This window comes from Pimephales promelas, chromosome 5 (assembly GCF_988280905.1).
Source record: "Pimephales promelas chromosome 5, fPimPro1.hap1.1, whole genome shotgun sequence".
Classification (NCBI taxonomy): Eukaryota; Metazoa; Chordata; class Actinopteri; order Cypriniformes; family Leuciscidae; genus Pimephales; species Pimephales promelas.
In genome coordinates this window covers 2,645,013-2,672,827 of record NC_142773.1, presented here as the reverse complement: position 1 = coordinate 2,672,827, position 27,815 = coordinate 2,645,013, and the positions used below count along the sequence as shown (strand labels likewise).

Here is a 27,815-nt window from a genome sequence, read left to right as displayed (position 1 = left end):
AAAAACACTTAGTTTAGGCAGACAAATATATATATATATATTTTATCTTCAACCACCATAAGTGCTTGTGCTTTTCATTTGTATTAACATGAGTGTTTTAAATTCTGAAAATACAGACATTTAAAGCGTTACTCCTAAAATGATTAAATCACAAGTAATGACAACATTAACAGAACATGTTCATTGCAGAGAGATGGTAGTACATTTTGAACCTGGGCTGGCGGAATGAAGGTTTCGCTCCAGGATCTTAAAGATGTTTTCTACCAGACACTTCACGTCACTGTGGGTGTCTGGATGGGTGCTCAGGACTCTCAGTCGGTCTGTTCCTCCCTCCGTCTGGAGCATACTGCAGTATTGAGGGGCTACAACAGCAGCATTTCAGTAAGTGGCTCAAAATATCAACACTAAGTAAGATGATATTTATTCAGGACATGCTCAGTAAGGTTCTCATAGTGTATAGGCAGTCCACTATTCCAAAATCATACAACATACACGCATACATACATCATACAACCACATCACATGGGCTACTACCAACCCTAGCGGGCACATAAACAACCAGAAAGTGTATTTGTGTGTGCTAGCGTGTGTTAATCGGAATGACCATGCTGTTCTCTGCTAAACACGGAATCATTTGCACAGCAGTCTTTTTTATTTAATTCATTTATTTCCTATACACAAATCCGGCGAAACGCGGAAGTAAAGCAGCGCCGCCATTACTGCGGGCCTTGCTGCTGCGGAAGTAGCGTGTTGTTCTCGTAGGCAGCTATAGCAGATGTTAGATGTTTTTATTTAGTTATTTTGTGCGTATGTCCAGTGATGCCGGGAAGAGCGTGTTGTGTGGTTGGCTGTTTTAATAATTTTCTCTGTATTGTTACTGACGCATTATGGTACGAGTTCACTGCCTGTGAAAACCTCACGACACCTTTTAATGTGATGAGCTCATCTGCGATGGTATGCAGTATCTGGCCAATCCATCCGGAGCTCGTGTAATTCTGACCTTCAATCAATGCCCTGTAATTTAGGCTCTGAAGCTCATCGCATGCCAGATTATTAATAAAATAATATTGAATACCTGTAAGAACATGTATTTTATTGTTGCAACTGATCGTGGCTAATAGTTATCAACTTCAGAGAAAAATGTGGGACAAGTGTTGTTCTTTACAGGAAAATAAGAGACACTCAAAATATTTGTACTGTGTCAAACAGTATATGTCATTTCAGGTTAGTATGCGTTTAACATTTTCTTTTTTTAAACACGAAAGTTTAAACATTTGTTTTGCTTAACCAATTTACGTACAATTTAATTGTAAATCGGATTTTAAGATCACACAAAAAAGTCACATTACACAAATCATACTTCAAAATAATAGCATTTATCTGAAATAAAAAGCTTTTGTAACATACGCTACATTTGAAAAAAAAAAAAAGTAACGTTAATAGCCTACTTTTATTAAGCAAGGACGCATTAAAGTAATCAAAAAGTGAACGCAGACATTTATAATGTTACAAAGATTATTTTTTTTTCCGGATAAATCTACTTTGAATCTTCTATTCATCAAGGAATCCTGACTTTTTAAAAAGAAAACATTAATAATAATCAGAAATGTTTCCTGGGCAGCAAATCACATCAGCATTTTATTACCTCGGTAATATTTAATGTTTTCTTGCGTGGCTGGATGTTGAGTTTGTATGGTCTGATGCGCGTGTGGGCTGTGATGGATTATGACCGGTGTCGTGATCATTCTCAAATGTCGTGTTGCTGGTGTAGTCAGTGGTTAGATCAGTAGCAGTCTATTCTGCCCTACAAAGGCAAAGCGCAGTAACTACACATTTGGTCAAAAATGAGTTAAGACTTGTAATGGGCTTTATGACATGTGTTCTGTCTTGTGAAAAAATATCTGGGTTAAATTATGTCCCGTTTCGGAGATGTATTACCACATAATCTATCCATAACATGTTGGACTGGCTGGTATAAAAAAAAAAATTAATTTTAATTTTTAAAGGTTTTTCCTCCGTTTCTTTGTTTGATTTGCTGTGTATCTCAATGAACTTGGTGTTTATTAGTCTCTCTGGATTTCTTCTTACCGTTCTGAGAGCAGACGAATTGTATGGCCCAGAGAGCCCAAAGCTGAACACCAGAACACTGAGAGATGTGTAGCAAAGGATAGAAGGGCTGGAGCGTCCTGGAAGACAGAGAGAAAGAAAGATCAGAAGCAGTTCCATTACAAATTTGTATGACTGTGTTAAATTTTGAAAACTGTTCCTATACTGTTTTACATTTAAATACGATAAACAGTATGTTTTTGCATGGAAACAGCTCATTCTTTGGATTTTCTCCTTCTTTCTTCTTGACAAAGTTTTTCTTGTTTGAAAGAAACAGAAGAGAAGATTTTAATTAATAGGTTGGGTGAATTTAACACAATGGCTGCACATCACGACTCACTAATAATAAAAATGGCTTGCTGATTATTTTTTAAGTGCAACTATTGTTTTGGTGAAAAACAACTTGATATTTAAAGGGAAAGTTCATTTTAAAATAGTAATACATACAAGGTTGGAATGACAAGAGAGTGAGTAAATGAAGACAGAATTTACATTTTTGGCCAAACTACCCCATAATGGGCTTTATGCACAGCTGCACTACTTCCTGAACTTAAGCCAGCTCCTTGTTTCCTGTCTGCCATTATTGGCCAAATTGATTAATGCAGGTGTGCCTGACCTCAGTAGTCACGGCAACAATAATTAGACACACCTGAATTAATCAATTTGGCCAATAATGGCAGACAGGAAACAAGAGCCGTTTCTCAATACCAAGTACGCAAAGTTCGGACTTGCTTCCTTGTTAGTTCGGACTTGCCAAGTTTGACTCCGGAGAACGAACTCCCGAGGACGAGAGGACGCAAGTCCGGTTATTCTGCAAATGGAACAGAGCGTACTTGATCGCGTCACTGAGCACGCTCTGGCTACTCCGGTTATCTCTTTATATATATTTTAGCTAACAATAAAACGAAATATGCTACAACTCTGCCTCTTGTCGTCAACAATAAAACAAAATATGTTATAAAACACCACTCTGCCTCTTTTCATAAAAAAAAAAAAAAAAAATCAACATATTAGCCTAATGGCCATGTGGTTAAGGCAACGCGATTCTCTTCACTGCATATATTGAACATGATCTTTTTGTTTTCATTTTAAAAATATGAAACATTGATTTTTATTGACATTTATCCAACAGAGACAGTGTTGTGTCATTTTATTTTATTGTTCATATAGTGAAGATAATGTAAAAATGCTGTTAATGTTAAATAACCTAAATATATAAAGTTATGAAACTTCTAAAAAACGATTTTTTTGCCATGGAACAAAGTTTAATGAGACCAAAGATAGACTTATACACAAGACGAATTATACGTCAAGTTTATCCACTTGACTAGAGATATCAGAGCCAGCGGCCAAACGTCAGAAGCACTAGCCAAGGATAAGCTGTTCCAGTCGGGGGTGATCTCGCTGAGTGTCCGCTGAAGGCTTGGATGTCAGAACTCCGCAAACGTCAGATGCATTTTTCAAATAAGCAGTATCTTTATAAATAAACTACAGATTTGAGATTTAAACAACTATATTATCGCCTGAAACACTCTTAAAATTACATTTCATGACACAATAACAGTATTATTTTGACATTTCGCGGATTTTCTCCGCTCCCATTGACGCTTGCTGGTTGGTGCGAGGTGCATTCTGGGTTACCTGGCTATCTCAAGTCCACACAAGTCACCTCTCGATGCATCCTCGGTAAACAGGGCGGATCAAGAACACATCCGGGGATTTGAAGTGGACTTGGCTAGATGTGAACTTTGAATTGGATCAGTACAAGAACGCATATTGAGAAACGCCTAAGGAGCTGGCTTAAGTTCAGGAAGTAGTGCAGCTGTGCATAAAGCCCATTGTACATTGTCCAGCCATTGTTCTCCTGTGCACCATTTAGCTCTACACACTCCAGTCCAGTAGGGGGCGTGAGTATATGATGGCAGTGGCTTGCAATGGCTGTATATCTTGACTTACACTTTTGAGTGCTTTAAAAAATTTGAAAGTAAGCTCAAAAATGTACCTATGGTTATTTTTCAAGTGTTTTAATAGTTTTGGTGAAAATCAACCAGATTGTTCACCAAAAATGTCTTGAACCACGGACTGAATTTATGCTTCTCATGATACTTTCTATTAAAGGGCCTCTGCCTAAATGCTTAAAATCAGTCATGTAGGCACATATAAATATTGTGTCTACAAATGAATGTCTTTCCAAAAATACAAAACTAAAATAAAAAAAAAAATTAAAAGATGAACTCAAACTTTGCTCACGTCATAATTCCCATATTTCCATTTGTGTAATATTATATATAATTATTATATAATAGTTGCACTATTTTTCTAAATCTGGTACTTAATAATAAGGTAACACTTTACAATTAGGTTAATTTATTAAACATTAGTTAATGTATTAACTAACATGAACTAACCATGAGCATTACATTTGTTACTGTTTTTGTTAATCTTTGTTAATGTTAGTTAATACAAATCCAGCTGTTCATTGTTTGTTCATGTTAGTTCACAGTGCATTAACTAATGTTAACAAGGTTTTAATAAAGTATTAGTAAATGTTGAAATTAACATTAACAAAGACTGTAGAAGTATTGTTCATTCTTAGTTAATGTTATCTAATGTAGTTAACTAATGAACCTTATTGTAAAGTGTTACCAATAATAATAATATGGAATGATTAGGTGTGTCCAGTCTTTTTATTGATTATTGTACAGTATAATATTACATAAATACAGAATAATCAATAAAAAAGTAAATACTAGAACACTTACCGGTAGGAAACCATTGCATGCTCAGGAGAACTCCATGACATGATAGAGGAGTGCTAAAAGTGAGAGATTTCAGGTACAGAGTTTAGCACATAAAAAAACACTACATTTGAACTAATGTGCGTGCACACACACTGTTTATGGGGACTCTCCATATGCGTAATAGTTTTTATGCTGTACAAACTGTATATTCTACCCCCTAACCCTAAACCTTTCTGCATTTTCTTATTTCTATAAAGTATGTTTTTTTTAAGCCAGTTGGTTCACGAGGACACAGGAAGTGTCATTATACACATTTTCATCCTCATAAACCATATGCACAAGAACACACACCAGTTTCTCCTGCACTGTGCAGTGCAGCTCAGCATCCAGACGCCACTCAGGCCCCCTGACTGAGGTGAGATGTGCCAGGATCCCTCCAGCAAAATAACGGACATCCACCTCCACCTCTGGGTTGATTAAGAGTGAGAGAATGTGCTCCACCAGGTCCTCATCCATCAGCTCCGTCCGCAGCTCCTCCACCTCTGCTACATTATTCTGGAGCACAGAGGAGATTCGCTGATATCAGTGTTGTTGAACATTTGAAGTAGATACGCTTCTAGAACAGAATATTGAATAAGGACATGATCTGATTGTCCTTGCAGGTTAAAGGAGTAGTTCACTTTTGAAAAAACTTTTGCTGATAATTTACTCACCCCCATGTCATCCAAGATATCCATGTCATTCTTTCTTCAGTCGAAAAGAAATTAAGCTTTTTGATGAAAACAATCCAGGATTTTTCTCCATATAATGGACTTCACTGGGAACCAAACGGTTCAAGGTCCAAAAGACAGTTTCAGTGCAAACTGTTCAAAGGGCTTTAAACGACACCTGACGGTGAATAAGGGTCTTATCAAGCGAAACGATCACTCATTTAAAAAAAAAATAACAAAGTTTAAGTTTTATAAGCACAAATGGTCGCCTTGCTCTGCTCTGTGATGCACGTTCGTGACTCTCCTGTTCGAACTCGTTTATCAAAATGAGAAAAATCTTTTTTCATGTCATTTGGTTCATTCAACAAACGAAATGAACGAATTGACTCAAAAAGATTTGTTCATTTTGATGAACGAGTTCAAACAGGAGAGTCACGAATGCACATCAAAGAACAGCAAGGCGAGCATTTGAGCTTATAAAACTTAAACTTTATTATTATTATTTTTTTAAATGAGCAATCGTTTCGCTTGATAAGACCCTTGTTTATCGTCTGGAATCATTTAAAGCCCTTTGAACAGTTTGCAGTTTGCACTGAAATTGTCTTTTGGACGTTCAACCGTTTGGTTCCCATTGAAATATGGAGAAAAATGCTGGAATGTTTTCATCAAAAACCTTCATTTCTTTTCGACTGAAGAAGAAAGACATGGACATCTTGGACGACATGGGGGTGAGTAAATTATCAGCAAAAGTTTTTTTTTTTTTAAATGAACTACTCCTTTAACAAACTGCGTGAAGAAATTTCATTTCTAAAGATTTCAAGGAGTCCAAACTTTCCTTGCTAACACTTAATAAAGTAAATTTCATCACCATTAGTTCATGCATTAGGTGTCATCAACTAATAATGAAGAATTGCATTAGTCTATGTTAATGTTCATTTATAAATATACTGTTATTCATCGTTTAAGGGATAGTTTACTCAACACACAATTTTGAGTCCAGGCAAAGATTTATGGGAAACGTAGTTTGTGAAGCAATAGTAAAGAACTAGGAAGGATTGCCCTTTGGTGGAGATTAAGGGCACTTCAGCTGGTGGATATGACACTTTCATTGTATAGAAAAAAATATTATGGAAGTAAATGGGGCCCATCAACTGTTTGGTTACCGACATTTTTCAAAATATCTTCTTTTGTCTTCAGCAGAAGGAGGAAATTCATACAGGTTTGGAACAAATTACATTCTTTGGGTTAACTATCCCTTTAAGTCATGTTTAAATCATAATACATTACCTAGTGTTATCTGAACACCTATTCATTTTAAAATGCATTTGTAAATGTAAAAATGATCAATAACTTTTTATTTTTCATTGTTACCTAATGATAATGTATAGCACCTCAATATAAAGTGTAAACCTGCCAGAAATTTCGAGAATGGATAAAAAAATCCTTCACAGGAGTTTGAATCAATATCTCCCACTAAGAGACACAGAGGAAAGCATCGAATACCATTTACTTACACTATCAACAAGCAGCCACTGCTATAATATTAACATACTATACATACATTTAAACCAAATCACATTAAAGCCTATTCACATTTATGCATTTCTGAAAGTTTTTTTAAAATTACTTCTAGAATATCAACTACATGCATAAAACAGTAAAAATATATTGTGAATAGTTTATAGTAGTTTATTTGTTACAATTAACAGTTGTTCAGCAATTATTCCTAATATTCTCATTTTCTAGACCATTATTCTACAATTCCTCTGTAAACTCATTTTGAGTTCATTTAGATTTTTGTGTGACCCAAAGTGATCATGTCAGAGTGGGTAAGTTGTTTGCTTTGTAATTAATCCACCAATTTTTACATGACATATACAATATATTTACCAAAAGGCCCAGGAGCTTCTGCTGGATGGAGAACTCGGAATAATATGACTGTGGAGGAGAGAAGAGAGTGATGAGAAGATACAGAAAATTAACAGCCATTTTTCTCCCAAAAATTAAACTTATTTTACTCATCATTAACTCAAACTTATGTCCATCCAAAACTGTTTGAATTTCTGTCATTTGTGAAACACAATAAGATATTTTGAGAAATGTCTCAGTGATTTTTTGTTGATAGAATGGAAGTCAAATGGTAACAAAAATGGTTTGGTGATCAACATGATTTAAAGCATGTTCTTTTGTGTCTCACAGAAGAAAGAAAGTCATACTGGTTTGAATTGGATCAGCAAGAGGGTGATATAATGGTCACAGATTTATTTTTGGGATAAGTATTACTAAGTTCAAGAATCTATGTCATTGTTGTAAACTTGTTATGATATCACTCTATATTCTGACTTGTGATGCAGCCTGTAATGAAACCACACCATCTTCGTTCATTTGGCAGAGGAGAACTGGCCCTCGACTGAGCCTGGTTTCGCCTAAGGTTTTTTCTCTCAACGATGGAGTTTGGGTTCCTTGCCCCTGTCGCCTCTGGCTTGCTTAGTTGTGGATACCTAATATTTGACAATATTGTTGACTTGAATGCATTGACACTATTGGATGAGAGCTGTATTATGCCATCACTGTTTTCTCCAGAGCTACTTTATGGATTAATTAATTAACTAAACAGTGATTGAACCAAACTGAATCAACACTAAACTAATTTCAACAGAATAATGACTGTTGTTTAATTGAGTCTATTTAGAGCTACTTTTCCTGTTTATCACTGTAAAAGCTTCTTTGAAACAATCTGTATTGTATAAAGCGCTATATCAATAAAGGTGACTTGACTTCAAATGTGTCCCACTGTGCATGTTAGTTTGTGCATGAGTGCGTGTCTGTGTACCTCTAGCAATTCCATGTAGAGTTCCAGTCCTTGGCACTGAATGAAATGTAGACAAGCAGTGGGTGTCTCATCTGTCAAATTCCACAAAGCACTTAATGCAAACTTCAGAGTTGAATCCACTACACCCAGTGAGGCCTTCTGTTGAACGATGCTCAGCAACTGCTGAAGTTCCACAGAAAGGGGAATAAATCTATTGATTTGGTGTATTCATGTAGTCATCTGTCCATTCAGGCATTTGCAATAGAAGCTTAAAGGGATACTCCACTTTTTTTTGGAAATAGGCTCATTTTACAACTCCCCTAGAGTTAAACTGTTGAGTTTGACCTTTTTTTTAATCCATTCAGCCGATCTCCGGTTCTGGCAGTACCCCTTTTAGCATAGCTTAGCATACATCATTGAAGTGCACTAGACCATTAGCATTTCTCAGAAAAAAATTACCAAAGTGTTTCGATATTTTTCCTATTAAAAACTTGACTCTTCTGTTGTTACATCGTGCATTAAAACTGACGGAAAATGTAAAGTTGCGATTTTCTAGGCTGATATGACTAGGAACTATACTCTCATTCCTGCGTAATAATCAGGAAACTTTACTGTCGTACCATGAGTGCAGCAGGCGTAATGTTATGACGCACTCAGCACATGAAAATAGTCCCCAGCTTCTAACGTGACCGGGACTAAGTTTGTGTATTCATTGCGCCTGCTGCACTCATGGTACGGCAGTGAAGTTTCCTGATTATTACGCAGGAATGAGAGTATTGTTAGTCATATCAGCCTAGAAAATCGCAATTTTATATTTTCCGTCTGTCTTACCGCACGATGTACACTCACCGGCCACTTTATTAGGTACCCCATGCTAGTAACGGGTTGGACCCCCTTTTGCCTTCAGAACTGCCTCAATTCTTCGTGGCATAGATTCAACAAGGTGCTGGAAGCATTCCTCAGGGAGTTTGGTCCATATTGACATGATGGCATCACACAGTTGCCGCAGATTTGTCGGCTGCACATCCATGATGCGAATCTCCCGTTCCACCACATCCCAAAGATGCTCTATTGGATTGAGATCTGGTGACTGTGGAGGCCATTTGAGTACAGCCAACTCATTGTCATGTTCAAGAAACCAGTCTGAGATGATTCCAGCTTTATGACATGGCGCATTATCCTGCTGAAAGTAGCCATCAGAAGTTGGGTACATTGTGGTCATAAAGGGATGGACATGGTCAGCAACAATACTCAGGTAGGCTGTGGCGTTGCAACGATGCTCAATTGGTACCAAGGGGCCCAAAGAGTGCCAAGAAAATATTCCCCACACCATGACACCACCACCACCAGCCTGAACCGTTGATACAAGGCAGGATGGATCCATGCTTTCATGTTGTAGACGCCAAATTCTGACCCTACCATCCGAATGTCGCAGCAGAAATCGAGACTCATCAGACCAGGCAACGTTTTTCCAATCTTCTATTGTCCAATTTCGATGAGCTTGTGCAAATTGTAGCCTCAGTTTCCTGTTCTTGGCTGAAAGGAGTGGCACCCGGTGTGGTCTTCTGCTGCTGTAGCCCATCTGCCTCAAAGTTCGACGTACTGTGCGTTCAGAGATGCTCTTCTGCCCACCTTGGTTGTAACGGGTGGTTATTTGAGTCACTGTTGCCCTTCTATCAGCTCGAACCAGTCTGGCCATTCTTCTCTGACCTCTGGCATCAACAAGGCATTTCCGCCCACAGAACTGCCGCTCACTGGATGTTTTTTCTTTTTCGGACCATTCTCTGTAAACCCTAGAGATGGTTGTGCATGAAAATCCCAGTAGATTAGCAGTTTCTGAAATACTCAGACCAGCCCTTCTGGCACCAACAATCATGCCACGTTCAAAGTCACTCAAATCACCTTTCCTCCCCATACTGATGCTCGGTTTGAACTGCAGGAGATTGTCTTGACCATGTCTACATGCCTAAATGCACTGAGTTGCCGCCATGTGATTGGCTGCTTAGAAATTAAGTGTTAACGAGCAGTTGGACAGGTGTACCTAATAAAGTAGCCGGTGAGTGTAACTACAGAAGAGTTCATTTTTAAATAGGAAAAATATCGAAACATTTTGGTAATTTTTTTGGGAGAAATGCTAATGGTCTAGTGCACTTCAATGATGTATGCTAAGCTATGCTAAAAGTGCTAATGCCAGAACCGGAGATCGGCTGAATGGATTCAAAAAGGGTAAAACTCGACAGTTTAACTCTGGGGGAGTTGTAAAATGAGCATATTTCCAAAAAAAGTGGAGTATCCCTTTAAGAATTAAGCCATTTACATATACAACTTTAAGTGAACAGTATGGTTAGTGTAAAAGACCCCATTAAATGTTCGTAAGAATTTGTCTTTCCTTTGCTGACGTATTTACTATTGAAACAGAGGGGGTGGGGCATGTTAAAGGCCTGTCTTTTTTAATAACTAACATCCTTTAGCTTGCATCATAGTCTGACATGTTTTGCTATTGTCGGGATACAGCAAACTCGAGAAAGATGGATCTGTGGATCAGTGAAAAAACAGTGCTTTATTTGAGCAAATTCCAAACACGGGAGTAATGACAACTCAGCGATGATGAACTATTAAACTTCAGTTCTCAGGTTTTGCAAGTGAAGATAGAGATTGTGACTTCAACAGGTGAGTAAATGCACACATACACACCTTAAGTTGCTGTTAAGCAGACTTAATATTAATCAAAGTTTTTTTTTGTTTTACAGATCTTGAGGAAATGCTGAAGGGAATGCTGGAGAAGCTGAACAGGAGCAAGGAGACAGTAACTTAGGAATCAGTAATATTCGCATGTAGGGAATACAGGTAATATTTGCAGATAAGGAATACAGGTAAGTAATCAGTGCAGGTGCAGGTGATGGCTGAGTAAGGGCAGATGAGGAAGAGGAGGGATGCTGGGAAATGTAGTGTGATTGGGTGTCTAAGGTGATTGGGATGGTGGTGTGACAGTCCAACACACTAGCAGACAGTTGCCATCTAAGGTGATTGGGATGGTGGTGTGACAGTCCAACACACTAGCAGACAGTTGCCATCACAGACAAAGAACATAAGTGTGGCATTAAATCTGGGCCTAACTGATTCTGATGTGTTGAGACTATTGGGTTAAGTAGCTCGGAAACCACTGAACTGGACAGCGCTGTAACCATTTGACTTTACAGCACGGAAACCACTGGACTGGCTAGCGCTGAGACCATTTGATTTGGCAGAACAGAGCATTTGAGTGTGCAGAAACCTCAGGATAAAAAATTCCAGCAGGATCCTTATCCTCCTCATTTGGCTCCTCTTCTTTGCAGGGCTCAAAGTGGTGTTCAAATTGGAGGATGCAAGCAATACTGGTGCTGGACGAATTCTGGAGATTCATGGGCCGGAACGGACTTGAGAGAAGACTCCTAGACAAGCACAAACTCTGAGGCACACTCGGGCCAGAGCGGAGGGGGCGGACTCGAGGGCTGGAGAGGCCTCTGGGGCGGACACGAGGGCTGGAGAGGGGCTCTGGGGCGGACACGTGGGCTGGAGAGGGCTCTGGCGCGGACTCGAGGGCTGGAGAGGCCTCTGGGGTGGACACGTGGGCTGGAGATGGGCTCTGGGGCGGACACGTGGGCTGGAGAGGGCTCTGGCGCGGACTCGAGTGCTGGAGAGGCTTCTGGGACGGACTCGAGGGCTGGAGAGGCCTCTGGGGCGGACTCGAGGGTTGAAGAGCCCTCTGGGGTGGACATGTGGGCTAGAGATGGGCTCTGGGGCGGACTCGTGGACTGGAGAGGGGTTCTGGGGCGGACCCGTGGGCTGAAGAGGGCTCTGGGGCAGACTCGTGGTCTGGAGAGGGCTCTGGGGTAGGACACGTGGGCAGGAGAGGGCTCTGGGCGGACTGGTGGGCTGGAGAAGGCTCTGGGGCGGACTCGTGGTCTGAAGAGGGCTCTGGGGTAGGACACGTGGGCAGGAGAGGGCTCTGGGCAGACTCGTGGGCTGGAGAAGGCTCTGGGACGGACTCGTGGGCTGGAGAAGGCTCTGGGGTAGGACACGTGGGCAGGAGAGGGCTCTGGGCGGACTGGTGGGCTGGAGAAGGCTCTGGGGCGGACTCGTGGTCTGAAGAGGGCTCTGGGGTAGGACACGTGGGCAGGAAAGGGCTCTGGGCAGACTCGTGGGCTGGAGAAGGCTCTGGGACGGACTCGTGGGCTGGAGATGGCGGACTCATGGGATGGAGAGGGCTCTGGGGCGGACACGAAGGATGGAGAGGGGCTCTGGGGCGGACACGTGGGCTGGAGAGGGCTCTGGGGCGGACTCGAGGGCTGGAGAGGCCTCTGGGGTGGACACGTGGGCTGGAGATGGGCTCTGGGGCGGACACGTGGGCTGGAGAGGGCTCTGGTGCGGACTCGAGGGCTGGAGAGGCTTCTGGGGCGGACTCGAGGGTTGGAGAGGCCTCTGGGGTGGACACGTGGGCTGGAGATGGGCTCTGGGGCGGACTCGTGAACTGGAGAGGGGCTCTGGGGCGGACCCATGGGCTGAAGAGGGCTCAGGGGCAGACTCGTGGGCAGGAGAGGGCTCTGGGCGGACTCGTGGGCTGGAGAAGGCTCTGGGGCGGACTCGTGGTCTGGAGAGGGCTCTGGGGTAGGACACGTGGGCAGGAGAGGGCTCTGGGCAGACTCGTGGGCTAGAGAAGGCTCTGGGGCGGACTCGTGGGCTGGAGATGGCGGACTCATGGGCTGGAGAGGGCTCTGGGGCGCTCGTGGGCTGGAAAGGGCTCTGGGGTGGACGCATGGGCTGGAGAGGGGCTCTGGGGCAGACTCAAGAATCAAGAATCACTTTATTCGCCAAATGCATCAGCAGATACACAGGAATTTGATATGGCCATCAGTTACACACAAACTCACACACACTCGTGGGCTGGAGAGGGCCCTAGGGTGGACTCGAGGGATGGAGAGGGCTCTGGGGCGGACTCGAGGGCTGGAGAGGCCTCTGGGGCAGACGCGAGGGCTGGAGAGGCCTCTGGGGCAGACGCGAGGGCTGGAGAGGCCTCTGGGGCAGACTCGAGGGCTGGAGAGGGCTCTGGGGCGGACACGAGGGATGGAGAGGGGCTCTGTGGCGGACACGTGGGCTGGAGAGGCCTCCGGGGTGGACTCGAGGGCTGGAGAGCCCTCTGGGGTGGACATGTGGGCTGGAGAGGCCTCTGGGGTGGACATGTGGGCTGGAGAGGGCTCTGGGGCGGACTTGTGGGCTGGAGAGGTCTCTGGGGCGGACTCGTGGGCTGGAGAGGGGCTCTGGGGCGGACTCGTGGGCTGAAGAGGGCTCTGGGGCAGACTAGTGGTCTGGAGAGGGCTCTGGGGTAGGACACGTGGGCAGGAGAGGGCTCTGGGGGGAACTCGTGGGCTGGAAAGGGCTCAGGGGCGGACACGTGGGCTGGAGAGGGCTCTGGGGCGGACTCGTGGGCTGGAGAGGGCTTTGGGAGTAAAGGTGGTGTTCTGGAGGTGGATCAGCTAAGCAGAGTGCATAAAGGATATATTGTTGCCAGGTGCAGTTTTTAGCATCCCAAGGCATTCTATAGTCCCCATAAAAGATAGCCATTAACAACTCATCATCCAAGTTCACGGTGGAAGACAGCTCCAAGAATTCCACTGCATACTCCGCAATAGGGCGGCCATCTTGAATGAGGGAGTTTCAGAATATCAATTTGGACGGAGTAGAATGCTCATACTGCAATCGGTGTTGGTCTGGTCAGGAGATAGCAGACTTGAGAGAGATGGATCAGTGAAAATACACTGCCTTATTAGAGCAAATTCCAAACACAGGTGAGTAGGTACAACACAGCGATGGTAAAGGTGGGTATTAAACTTAAGTTCTAAGCTTTTGCAAGTGAAGATAGAGACTGTGACTTCCACAGGTGAGTGAATCCACACACACACACACACACACACCTTAAGTTGCTGTTTAGCAGGCTGAATAGTAATCAAAGTCTTTATCTTAAAGATCTTGAGCAAACACTGGAGAAGAGGAACAGATGCAGGAGCAATGACAGGAATTGTAGGAGGTGATATTTACAGGTAGGGAATACAGGCAAGTAATCCTTAGTCCAAGTCGTAGACCAGATCATGAGTGTGTGCCTCTGGTGATGAGTGTGCTGAGGAGGTGCAAGTGAACAGGCGGGATGCTGGGAAATGTAGTGTGCTAAGGTGACTGGGCAGGTGGGAGTTTGTGACAGCTATAAATAGACAGGTGGTTTTAGGTGGAGGATTATTCTTATTGTATATTTTATTCAACACTGTGTACAAGATGAGTTGTCGTTATTTTTGTTCCATTTAACCTTAAAAATTTTAAGCTGTAAAGCTGTAAAATGTAAAATTTTTATTTTTTTACAAGCTATCTTGCCTAGCGTACACTAGTAATTAGACGGCTTCAAAGATAATAGCAATGGACCAAAAGCCACAAAACGTTTGATTTAATTGGGGTCTTTAAAACAGCAACAGCAAATAAAGGCACCTGTGAAGGAAAACATTTACCTTCATTATAAATGCCTCTGCACCCAGTTCTGAGATCTCCTCTGTACTCAACTGCAATGAAGTGTGAAAGAGTTAAATTCTCCAGCCTCAAAAACTTTTACACATTAATAATGTCCCAGAGATGAAAATTATTTGATAATGATTTTTGTTCATATAAGCAGAACTCGAAATCTATGACAGTTTTTTTTTCAGCTGTGATGGTTCCAAAAGTATTTTTTTCCCATAGGGATTTTAAAAGTCATAAAAAAGTCAAGCCTTATTCAGCATGACCATATTCTATAACTAATAGACCATTAATTAAGAGTTTTCCCTCAATAAAGTCAGAATGACTGCTTATTGATAGTATAATAAACAGTCAATAATATGCTAGTAATATGCATGCTAATAAACATCTTGTTAATAGGGAATGTGTACCTCACTATATAAACTATATAAAATAATGCAACAGATAGCATCAACTAGCATTCCATACCTTGGAGCTCATAACAGGTCTGTCTTTAAAGGGTCATGAAACAGGGGGGGAATAGTTGCATTTAATTTTTTCTCTGCTATTTTTGTCTTCCGGGTTTAAAATGTTCATCGTGTCAACGTCACAGGCTGTGTATAATCATTATAATCATTTAAAATGAATTCTTTTCAGATATATGCATTAGTGTGTATATAAACAAATATATATTTTATAATGACTATATAAATCTATATTTTATAGTAAAATATAATTTAATAATTATAATTGTACATACATTGATATGTTTTAAATTATCTATAAATTACGATTACTGTAGGCTAATATAGGCAGGGCATTCAGTTTTCACTTTTGAAAGGACAAAAACAAGATGTCAGTGTATTTCATTAGACTTTAACTTTGCCAGCTATAAAAAACCTAGAATTTCCACACGTTTTACCACTGATTTTTAGTGAGAGTGATATGCATGGGCCACTGGCCGATGACAGTCATCCCGCTCCGCCCTCCCGCCCCCTCTCCCCTGCCGTGCCACAACCACTTCCCTCCTTTCTTCTCACAGCCATCCACGCTCATTTAAGTTGCATTTTTCAAAAAGATTGGGAGCTAGACTTGAGCTAAAAAAGGGGGGGTTTCATGACCCTTTAAGGGTTTAAAAGTCATTGTTACAAATCAAATTTACCCTGGAGTTTTTACTTCCAGAACCTGACTAAGCACTCTATACGCCACTCACTACTTTTTACTGCCTTTATTTTTTTCTTTTACTTTTGATCTACTATCATTAAAAAATACAGCAAAACAATTATATATCTTCTTTAAAGTCCCCGTGAAATCAAAATTGAACCTATTTACTTTGTTAGCGCATATTACTAGTCTTATGGTGAACAATTAATCCGTGCAAGTGAATATATATTAAAAAAATGTTTTACCTTAGTAATCTTTAATCAAAATCTGAAAAGTTACTTCCGGTCTGGAACGGTTTCTTTTTCTGATGACGTAGGTTTCACAGTTTGGGTGGGGAAACGCTTAACCACTCCCCTCAAACCGTTAGTTTGCTATGAGCGAGAGATGGAGAGGAGGAGCGCTAGAGTAAAACCCTGCCCTCTGTTCAATATTCCGTTTCACTTGGAAATACGTCACAGCACTGGAGAAAAATCGTTTGCAACTTCCGGTTCACGGGGACTTTAAAGGGAAAATGAAGCGGTGAATCAAGTTTACATGATTTACAAGATGGATTTCCAATATAATCAACAATTATATAAGAAACATTACAAATGTAAACATTTAGAAGAAAAAAAGAAAAAACTTTGTATCTTTCGCCGCCAGGGCGCCGCCATTGTGCAGTTGACGTCACGGGGTTGGTTGGCTCAAGTTTAACAGGCTCTGGGCATTGAAAATCGCGACATCAAACTGTGTTTATACCAGTGTTTTGACCGCAAACGACTAATGTTAGGTACAGATATTAGACAAAAAGACGACGTCTCATGTTATATGTTGACAAACTGCACATAGAAACATTGTTCGCGATGTCTGCCGTCATATTCCCGTCTCGTCAATAACATGTAAGTTAGCACGTATTTGTTAAAGGGGAAATGAAACGTCCATATTTTCGCACTGGTAGTGCTAGTAACGTTAGCTACAGCCTACATATACTAGGAAAAAGTGTCTCACACATAACATGAGACGTCGTCTTTTTGTCTAATATCTGTACCTAACATTAGTCGTTCGCGGTCAAAACACTGGTATAAACACAGTTTGATGTCGCGATTTTCAATGCCCAGAGCCTGTTAAACTTGAGCCAACAACCCCGTGACGTCAACTGCACAATGGCGGCGCCCTGGCGGCGAAAGATACAAAGTTTTTTCTTTTTTTCTTCTAAATGTTTACATTTGTAATGTTTCTTATATAATTGTTGATTATATTGGAAATCCATCTTGTAAATGATGTAAACTTGATTCACTGCTTCATTTCCCCTTTAAAGTCTTTAAAATAACGTTCATAACTTTAAAATTACTTCCCCTCCCCCTTGCAACGACATCGCTTCTCTGATGATGCGTTTACTGGTGCAAGTGCGGGACAACCAGTCACTTACATGACATCCGCCAATAGCAAACCACAATCATCCAACCAACTCCCCAGAGACAAAATCAAGTACCGTCCTAGTTTTTTTCTTGTTTGACAAATCGTTTCAGTCAGAAAAAATAGCTAGCACAACTTCCATTTCATGCTGACTTTAATAATACTAAACATCTCTGAACTTAACAGCTCAGTACAGCATCAAAGCTTCTCCTGGTGGTAGATATTAAACAGAATGCTGGTGGTGATGTAATTACCTTAGACACCAGTACGGAGACTACAGCCACCGCCATTCTCTGCACCGTCTGATCTCCGTGATTCCCCAGCAACATCATTATCAGCTTAGCAGCTTCGTATCTATCCAGGAACAGAGGGTCAAGACTAAGTTACGCCACATCCACAACAAGCTGAAGTGCACTGAGGAAATGTGTATGGACTGACCTGTCAAATGGGACAACCTGTAAGATATGGTCACTGCAAAGGGTAAGCAGACAATTCTTCTGCAACTAAAAGCAGAAAAAAATTAGACATGTATAGTCAATAAAGGATGAATCTTACAAAAATTTCCAAGAATAATTTTAGGTCATATTTAATGGCAGAATATAAATAAAGACACAAAATATTTCACTGATGCCAAAAATGTATTACATATACATGAATTAAAATGGAAAAAATGTACTTATACATCATGGTAGTAAATCTTGTACTTGCTTAAAGGTGCAGTGTGTAGATTTTAGCGACCTCTAGCGGTTCGGGTGCAAATTGCAACCAACGGCTCAGCCCTCCACTCACCCCCCCCCTTTTAAAGAAGCTACGGTGGCCAAAACAGGACAAACATGTCGCCGTCGGAGACACAAGAGAGTAGCCAGCCAAGCAACAAGGTTTTATTTTCTTTGCCAATGAAGATTGACGCTAAATAAAAATGTGTGGTCCTCCATTTGTTCAAAATTTACTACTAATGTTAATGTTAATGCTACTACTACTTCGTGCTAATTCAACGTAGTGACGGTGCAAATTGCCATTAAAAACACCAACGAAGAAGAAGAAAAACAACAGAGTGACGAAACACGTTCTGTAGAGAAGTTTGTCCGTTTAGGGCTACTGTAGAACAACTTATCTTTTTTTTGTGTGTATTTATACTTTTGCCTATGCCAGTTTAAAACGCAGAGCAGAAGCAACTATAAAAGTAATCTATTATGTAGGTTGTAAAAACTGTGGCGCTGTTAAAACCACGCTCTGTTTGACTAGGCTGAAACGGCAATATTGGCTCAATCAATGGCTTGGGCAGGACTACCCGTCTTGCAGACGGGAAGGGAGCTTTTGGGGAAAGCAAGTTAGAAAAACTGGAAGACCCATTTGAACCAACTAAGACCAGTTTAAGCCAGCTAAGCAAATCAGAACCGATGATTCATGGCACTTTTTCTCAGCAGGCCTAAAAGGGCATGTGGGAAACATTGACCCTCAATGCATGAATGGATGGATACAATATATGGCTGCTTTATCATACAAACCGTTGGACGATGTCTTCGTCATCGGTTAGGAACCTGGGTGTGCTCTTTGATGCCAATCTTTCATTTGAAAGTCACGTGTCTAGGATCTGTAAAACTGCATTTTTCCATCTTAAAAATATATCTAAATTACGTCATATGCTCTCATTGACATATGCGGAAAAATTAGTTCATGCGTTCATGACATCAAGGCAAGATTATTGTAATGCTCTACTGGGTGGTTGCCCTACACACTTAATAAACAAACTACAGCTGGGCCAAAACGCAGCAGCTCGAGTTCTTACCAGAACTAGGAAATGTGACCATATTAGCCCAGTTCTGACAACGCTGCATTGGCTGCATATTAAACATCATATACATTCCAAAATATTGCTGATTACTTACAAAGCACTGAATGGTTTAGCTCCGCAGTACTTGAGCAAACTCTTAACGCATTATAGTCCTTCACGTCTATTGCGATCTCAAAATTCCAGCCAGTTGATAATACCTAGAATATCAAAATCGACTGCTGGCGGTAGATCCTTTTCCTATTTAGCAGCAAAACTGTGGAATAGTCTTTCTACCATTGTCCAGGAAGCAGACACACTCCGTCAGTTCAAAGCTCGATTAAAGACGCATCTCTTTGCCCTGGCTGTAATTTAATGTTAGGCTGCATAGATTAGGTCAGCCAGAACTGGGAACACTCCCCTTAAATCCTGAAGTACTCGTTACATCATAAGAAGAACGGCATCTACGCTAATTTGAGGTTTTCCCGCAGAGGAGAACTGGCCCCCGACTAAGCCTGGGTTCTCCCAAGGTTTTTTATTTTATTTTATTTTTTCTCCGTTGGGTCACCTGATGGAGTTTTTTGGTTCCTTGCCACTGTTGTCTTTGGTTTGCTCAGTTGGGGATATTTAAATTAATTAACCAATCAGTTATACCCTTGATCAGCTCTACCAAAACCGGATGTTTTTCCACTAAGAAACGAATATTATTATTAGGTTTTGATTGATACTGTGAGTCTTCTTTGATGCAATCTATATTGTGAAAAGAGCTATATAAATAGACCTGACTTGACTTGACTTGACGATGGATAGGATAAATATCGAATGCAGCCTGAGTGTGAAATACCTGCTCGTGGTTTGGGAAGTTCTTCATGGCTGTGAGAAGCTGTTGAACTACAGTTCCCACCAGGTGTAAGGACATTCCCAGTACCATCTCCTGTACGGTCAGGTTAAACACGCATGCAGTGGCCACAAGCTGAACATGGAGAGAATCTGTGTGGTGTTTCATTCCAGCCAATACCAACTGCAACAGAAAGAGCCACATGTACATTGGCTGTAAATGCCATTTAGCACACTAAAACATCAGTCAAGATCCTTTACAGTAAAGGGAGGTTTTAAGGGATTGTTTATTTTATTATGCAATGATATCATTACATACTTTCTCTCATCTTAAAAAAAAAACTGCCCTTACACTCGATTAGAAATTAAAATAAAAAAAATAAATCTATAAAAATCTTAATTCGAGAGAAAACGGCAAGGTGGAGCAGAGAGGGAAAGGACAAAAAGAAATAAAGCACAGCACTCCAAGAAGAAGCAGCAAAATATTGCAAAATTACTGACCTGTACAGGGCTTCAAGTGCAGGTCAGTTTCATCTGTAAATATACTGTCCTTTTTTCTGCGTTAACTTATTATTGAACTGCTAGCAAATGTAAGCAATAGCCTAGTGCCCGTCTAAACTCTAACGTTACATTCATGGAGAAATCAAAACAAATGAGTGAAAAAGCACACAGAAAAGTCACAGAAGAAATATACTGAGGTAAAAATTATATATATATATATATATATATATATATATATAATTATTTATGTAAGTTACTTTAATTTGAGACACAAACCATATTAACTGTTTTTGTTCTATTTCACCGACTAAAATAGCTCCACAGGAAAGCTACGGCAGCGCGGTGTGTTTTGTTACTGAATGATTCAGCGTTTTGAACGAATCTTTTGTATGAATGACTCACTAATTAAGATGCTCACTTGCCGCCACCTATTGGCGGTTTAGTTTAATGTTTAAGTATTGCATTTTTAAAACATCAATCTCAAAACATTATTTATTACAGTTGTATTAATTTGATGGGTAACAGCCCTATAGACCATTTCACAAGATGTAAACAACACTGGTCCAGAAACACTTCCTGTTTCAGTTTGTAACTCTTTTCTTTATTTCACATGTAAAGAAAACATCTTATGTTTGTTTAACATTTTGATTCAGTTTTAAATGTTCTGTTGGTTGTATTTCATCCCAGCTTTTATGTAGTGTTAAAAAACTGAAACAGGAAGTGCTTCTGGACCAGTGTTGTTTACATCTTGTGAAATGGTCTATAGTGTCTTATCATTATAACTGAATTTATTGATCAAATGTAAGAATTTGACATGAAAGATTATGCATCCATTTAATAAGGTAATACAAATTCCCTTTTTTTATCATCAAATGAATAAAAAAAACAGGGTTGTCCATGTTTACCTTTTTTTTTTATTTGGGTGCATAGGATGGCCTGGATGGGAATAGGATTTCCCGGCCTGAAATTGTGTCCCAGTACGGCCCTATGGTCTATAGCATTCTATGATTATACAGAAAATTAACTTCTGAAAAAAAATATTCAGGGGCATCAAGTAAAAAATCTAAGGGGAGATACAACTCTCCTGACATCATCATAAAACTAATCCATAAATGAATTGAGTGGTTTAGTGAAAATCTTCTGAAGAGGCTGGATCCCTTTACATGATGAACTTTTTATTCATACACCGATCAACGAACAGAAGTTCAAACGTACTTTCTTGACACACAAGATCAAACATTGGTTCTTGCTGAAGCTCAAACGTGCTGAGTAACACAAGAATGAACCTCATTGGTTCTCGCACATCAAAAAAGCATAATTGAGCTTTCATTAACCATATCTGAATGTTTATAAGTAAATAAAAGTCTAAATTCAATCCGTACATCATATACAGTAAAGCAATTGAGTCTCTTCAGAAACTTTGGAGTAAATTGCTTGCTTCATATGGATTAGTTTACGATCTCTTTATGAACTTTTCGGAACGTCAAAATGGTATTTACTTGGACTGTCAATGGAGGAAAAGAAATTCAATAAAAATATCAAAAATGAACAAAAGACCTACATGTTTGGAACGACACAAGGCTGAGTAAATGATGACAGAATTTACATTTTTTTTTGGGTGCTTTATCCCTTTAAAATCTCAATTTGAACTTTTTATGACAAGGCAGGGTTGGTTCAGGCTGTAAAATGTGATATGGTGGTGTGATTCTTAAAAAGGATATTTATGAAACTTATTTACTGATACTGGTTAGAAACCAGCTTAACATATTTTGTTCACAAATACAGATGATGAGACAACAGAATAACTTCTAAAGAAGAATTGTTTGTACCTTTATTATGTTTGGCTGAGGTCTTTCCAAGTTGTTGGTGTGACTGTAAAGATGTTTAAGAATCTCCAGCATGAAACTCTCTCGGTCGCTGTATCTCCTCAAGGCTTCACACAGTTGGGTCAAATTGGACTCTCCAGCCACCTGGATGTGTTTCATAAATATCTTTTATCTATCTATTTTTTAGAAGTATTATTTGTCACATGCTCAATGAGATGGCAGTCAAATGCAAATTTTCTGCAAGCTATCATGTTGTTTCTAGTCTTTCATAGAAAAACTTTTGAATAGCATCATAAAGTCTGGCCCACTTTGCTGCTTATTTTGGTCAGAAACTGTCAGGATTTTTTTTCAGCTAAAACTAACAGTAACGCCAGAGGATCATGTGTGCTTCACCGTCTGCTCTCTTATCAACAGCTGCCGCATCATGCCATGGTATATTAGATTAAAGGGGTCTTGAATTGCATTTTTGTTTCCAGCTCTGACGAATTCAAGTTATAAGGAAGTACGATGTGCATTTTCAGCGGTCGAAATAAGCCTGTTGAAAGTATGACGTGAAACAGTGCGTATTGTCAAAAATAAAATGGAATGGAACACTAGTGTTTTCATATTTTTATAACGTCCACTGTGCGCTTGAATTAATTATCTCATGCCAGGCTTTTGTCTTGTCGACAAGAGTGACTGCGGCAGGCTTGGCTGTTTCCTCCCTTTCAAAAGAATAGCTTTTTTGTCCTTGGTCCATTTTGGTTTAGATTTCTTGTTTTCAGTAAAGTAAAGTAGTTTACTACATTTTGTGTTGTGTACTTTGGTTTTGTTATTCATTTGTGTATTAAAGTTTATGTTGAACGTTTATGTGGCAAGCAGGGCGTGGCTGAGAGCCTTGGGAACGGAGCGGAGTTTCAATAAAAGCTGTTTTGTACTAACAAGCAAGTTTTTTAAAAATTTAAAATTACCTCTTATATGTCAAAAGATCAAGGGAAATTAAATTTCTCAATTCATGGCCCCTTTAATATTTTTTAGTCAGTCAATGGCTACGTTAACATGCAACCCACTAATCCTTTAGTAATCGGATAGATGGCTCAATCGGATTGAAAAACCTTCATATAAACACCTTAATCGATCCGATTGAGCTAGATCCGAATGAAATTTGTACTGCGTGATAAATATGAGCAGCACGACACAACGGTTCATATGTCTCCAAATTATGACCAGAAATGTATATTAAGTCTGCTGTTTAAAACAAATGAAAAACCAATGTAGGAGAATAGTTATGCAGAATCAGCAGGAAACTCTGTATATTTGATGTCAAAAACATCAACCAAAAACATCGCGCACATCAACCCGATCACTTTATTTAGTAAACAGAACGTTCAGAGTCCTTAATCGGAATGAATTCAGTCCGATTGAAACAAAAGGTGTGCATGTAACATAGTCAGCGTGAACAAAGACACCTCAGCTTCTTAAACATCTTACCTTCAGATCTCCATCTCCACACAGCAGCTCAGAGCCACCTGCACCCGTGGCCAGCAGCCCAATGAACCTCATCCCAGGCCGCACCTCCAAAAAGGCTTGGACAGTAGCATCGCTTAAACCTCTCCAGCCCGACACATCCAGGGACACAAGATGCAGAAGGATCCCTGGGCGCTCGAGCAGTTGCTGCACCAAGTTGTCTCCATCCATTACCAGCTTGTCATTAGAGATGTCCAGGTGCCTCAGCAACTGCAGCTTGGAGAGCACTAAGATGAGGCTGGAGGTGGGCATCTCTAACTTCTGAAGCCCATGCACAGTTAGAGACCTTAGCCGAGACTCACAGTTCAACAGAGGTCTTAGATCTGTGACGTTAGTACCGGAGATATCTAAGCTCTCCAGCATGGCCATTGTGCAGATGTCCTCCAGACCTCTGTCCTCCAGGTCCGTCCAGGCCAGAGAGAGCTTCTTTAAGCCCCGGAGCATGCTGAAGGAGGCCTGCAGGGACCCCTCGCCTGCTTCCCCATACAGATGCAGGCCATTCATCAGCAGAGTCTGAAGGCCCTGTCTGCACGCTTTGCTGGAGGTAATGCTGTGGAGAATATCTGAGATTGTGAGGTCACTGTGTATATGTGAAGCATTCAGTTCTTGAAGCTTGTGAGGGCAGAGAGCCTGTCTGAAGGCCTCGGCTGAGAGGTGCGAGGACTGGATGTGCGCTCGCCGCAGACGCAAGTGCTCCAGGTTCTGGAAAATGCCGACGGTTCTATCATTGAGGACCCCTGAGTGGAGCAGAACAGATCACAACATCATACAACAAACTGAACATAACTTCTTTCACTTGATAAACTGTTAATTAATTATTAATTACAATAATCTATTATGTGAATATTAATAATTTAACAATTTATCATTTAATTATATTAATTTTATATTTAATTTTACATTTAACACTTAATTGAACACATCTGTGCAAACATGGTTTAATTATTTTCCTGTTATTTCCATAAAGCTGCTTTGAAACAGAAATAAAAGTGACTTGACACACTAGTTCCAGTCAAAAGTTTTGGATCGGTAAGATTTTTTATGTTTTCAAAAGTCTCTTCTCACCAAGGCTGCATAACAACAACAGTAATATTGTAAAATATTATAACAATTTAAAACAGCTGTTTTCTATGTGAATAAATAGTAAAGTAGATTTTATTTCTGTGATCAAAGCTGAATTTTCAGCATCATTACTCCAATCTTCAGTGTAACATGATCCTTCAGAATCATTTTAATATGATGATTTGATGCTCAAGAAACATCTCTCATTATCATCAATGTTGATACATTTTTTTTACATTTTTATTTCAGGATTCTTTGATGAATAGAACGTTCAAAAGAACAGCATTTTATCTGCAATAGAAAGCTTTTGTAACATTAAACACTACCGTTCAAAAGTTTGGGGTCAGTACAAAATTTTCTTTTATTTTTTTGGGGAAAGAAATAAAATAAATCAATACTTTTATTCATCAAGGATGAATTAAATTGATCAAAAGTTACAGTTTATAATGTATAAAGTCATTTATAATGTTACAAAAGATTGTATTTCAAATAAACGCTGTTTTTGCTTTCTTTACATCAAAGAATTCTGGAATTCAATGAAAAAATTGTATTCAATGTTGAATCTGTTTTCAACATTGATAATAATGCATGTTTTTTGAGCATCAAATCATCATATTAGAATGATTTCAGAAGGATCGTGTTACACTGAAGACTGGATGATGATGCTGAAAATTCAGCTTTGATCACAGGAATAAACTACATTTTAAAATTCAAAATGCAAAATGTGTAAAAATTTGTAAAAAAAAAAATTAAAAAATACTGACAGACTTTTCCATTTTTGGGTGAACTAACCCTTTTATCAACAGTATTTCTCAGAAATCACTTTCTGCACCTTTAAGTACATTTGAATATCAAATGTTCCTTTTGTGTTTAGAAAAACTTTATTTGTTGGTGTTTGAAAATGTCTATATAATGTCTATATCCTATATCAGGAATATCATCAAATAAAATATAATAAAATACTGAGATTTTTGGAAAAATATTGAATTTCTAGCTACCCTCATGAGCCATCCTGTGCAGCAGCTGATCAGCCAACTCTTGAGGAAATAAAGGACAGTGGCGGAGCTGCAGCGATCCATTGTCTTGTTCAACACAAAGCACTTCCACGTTGTGACACAGCCAGGCCAAGCTAATGTTAGTCAGGGACGGGGGACTCTCGTCATCCTGAAACAATAATACCACCGTACAATTCTTTCATATTGCGACCAATCAATTATAATGATGATGCCTTTACTCTTAAACAGCGAAATAGATGGTTATACATATTAGTTTAATGAATCACATAAAACCACCAGTAAAATATTTTATTATGTAATGCAAATTTAGAAACATTTGCCATGTCTACTTTTGAGGAAATAGTATTCAAACCGTTATCATGGTAAACAAACAAGAATTTAAATGTGTTTATAAACTGACAGGACAAGATGAACACAATCTAATCAAATTTGGTGTCTGTTAAAAAAAATTGATCTGTGAAACTGAATTATGTTGAATACAATTGTTTTTGTGTCTTTTGATTTTTTGAGTAAAATCACTGCTTTTTCTTTTGACGTAAAATTTAGACTGTTGTGGTAAGATCAGATGGGCCCTCCTGATTTGACACAGAGGGTCCAGAGTGGCATGTTTATGTTAATACTGTAAGTATTTTTTTAAATGTAATGCTTACTGTAATTCATGGGGCTATTACTCGATAATTCCATGAGTTAGATGTACATTTCAGATATCTTTGCTATTCATAAAACCTAATTGAGTGAAATCATTTCATTTGAATGTACACTGTTGTTAAGTCATTATAAGTTATAAGTAACGTTATATGAGTTATAAGTTATATGAGTCATATAATAAATGTACCTTTCAGATTATCTTTTACTGGCATTCTGCATTGTCTGTTATTGTTATTCAATAATTCAATTAAATTGTCAGTTTCAACTGAATTTTACAATATCCACAATAAAATGTGTATAGATAATTTGATGTGTTCTTTGATGTACAGTGATGATAAAGTATTATAAAGTATGTTATGAAATATTTAGAATGTCAACTATTTGCATTTATGGTTAAGGTATTTGGCACTTTTAAGTTGTTTTTTAAAGAAATAAAAACTGTGTAGTTTACAAAAAATATAAAACGCTGTCAAATATCAAGAAACTTTTGCACGCAAAATTCACTTTTTCCAACGGAAAGTTAGAATACCCAGATAACACATATGCATGGCTCTTGAACGTTACAACGATTTTGTTGTTGTTTTTATAGTTCAGAGATCAAATTTAAACGCAAAGTGAATCACTTTCTCTTTCACAAATGTAACGTTAGTTTGTTAGTGAGCAGTAAATGGAGTAACTCACCATAGTGTGCTGCAACAGGTGTCAGTGTTCTGCTAGCTTCTCTAATGCATATGGGCCTAGATTTCTCTCTTCACAGTACTAATCTTCTTATTAACGTTACTGCAGCTACCGTCAAGCTCTTAAAGAGAAACTACTCTTGTTAGAGGAACACAGTAGCTAACGTTACTGTTGGTCCAGTACAGGTGTGTTTTCCATACAGCGCAACGGTCGCTTTCGGTTTGTTTGTCATTAAAAACTGACCAGCAACGTGAAATAATCTTGACAGCTGATCTCTCGTGGTGGGCGTGTTTTCAGTGACGTCGGATTATTGTGGTGGGCGTGTCTTCAGTGACAGACGACCTTAGCACAGACTTTTGATTGGTTGCTTGTTAAACGTCGTCAAACAACCACAATAAGGCTGCTTAGAACTTATATATATATATATATATATATATATATATATATATATGAACGTGTGTTGATACAAGCAAGCAAATATATATATATATATATATATATATATATATATATTTGCTTGTAGGCT

At 39.5% G+C, this 27,815-nt stretch overlaps 1 protein-coding gene across 2 annotated transcripts; it reads right to left on the bottom strand.

Annotated features, from left to right (window-relative positions):
* Positions 1-12: 12 nt before the first annotated feature.
* Positions 13-27,589, bottom strand: zyg11l (zyg-11 family member, cell cycle regulator, like). 2 transcript variants are annotated; one of them, XM_039657356.2, is made up of 14 exons: positions 27,293-27,589; positions 25,946-26,111; positions 23,850-24,622; positions 22,383-22,523; positions 20,060-20,236; positions 17,883-17,947; positions 17,699-17,798; positions 14,903-14,953; positions 8,391-8,552; positions 7,448-7,495; positions 5,199-5,402; positions 4,869-4,921; positions 2,089-2,186; positions 13-362 (listed from the first exon to the last, which is right to left on the bottom strand). In XM_039657356.2, the coding sequence occupies exons 1-14, from the start codon at positions 27,293-27,295 to the stop codon at positions 181-183; spliced, it is 2,223 nt and encodes a 740-aa protein (XP_039513290.2). In that variant the 5' UTR covers positions 27,296-27,589; the 3' UTR covers positions 13-180. The 2 variants fall into 2 exon arrangements, with proteins under 2 accessions (XP_039513290.2, XP_039513291.2); XM_039657357.2 differs by having other exon boundaries at positions 8,391-8,549.
* Positions 27,590-27,815: the final 226 nt, after the last annotated feature.

What these genes read in the sequence shown, in the direction of transcription:
- zyg11l (XM_039657356.2), bottom strand. An exon ending in GTGGAGATGGAGATCTGAAG is followed by an intron (nt 22,524 to 23,849) that starts GTAAGATGTTTA and finishes AAACACATCCAG; the next exon opens with GTGGCTGGAGAGTCCAATTT. An exon ending in CTCAGCCAAACATAATAAAG is followed by an intron (nt 20,237 to 22,382) that starts GTACAAACAATT and finishes TTTCTGTTGCAG; the next exon opens with TTGGTATTGGCTGGAATGAA.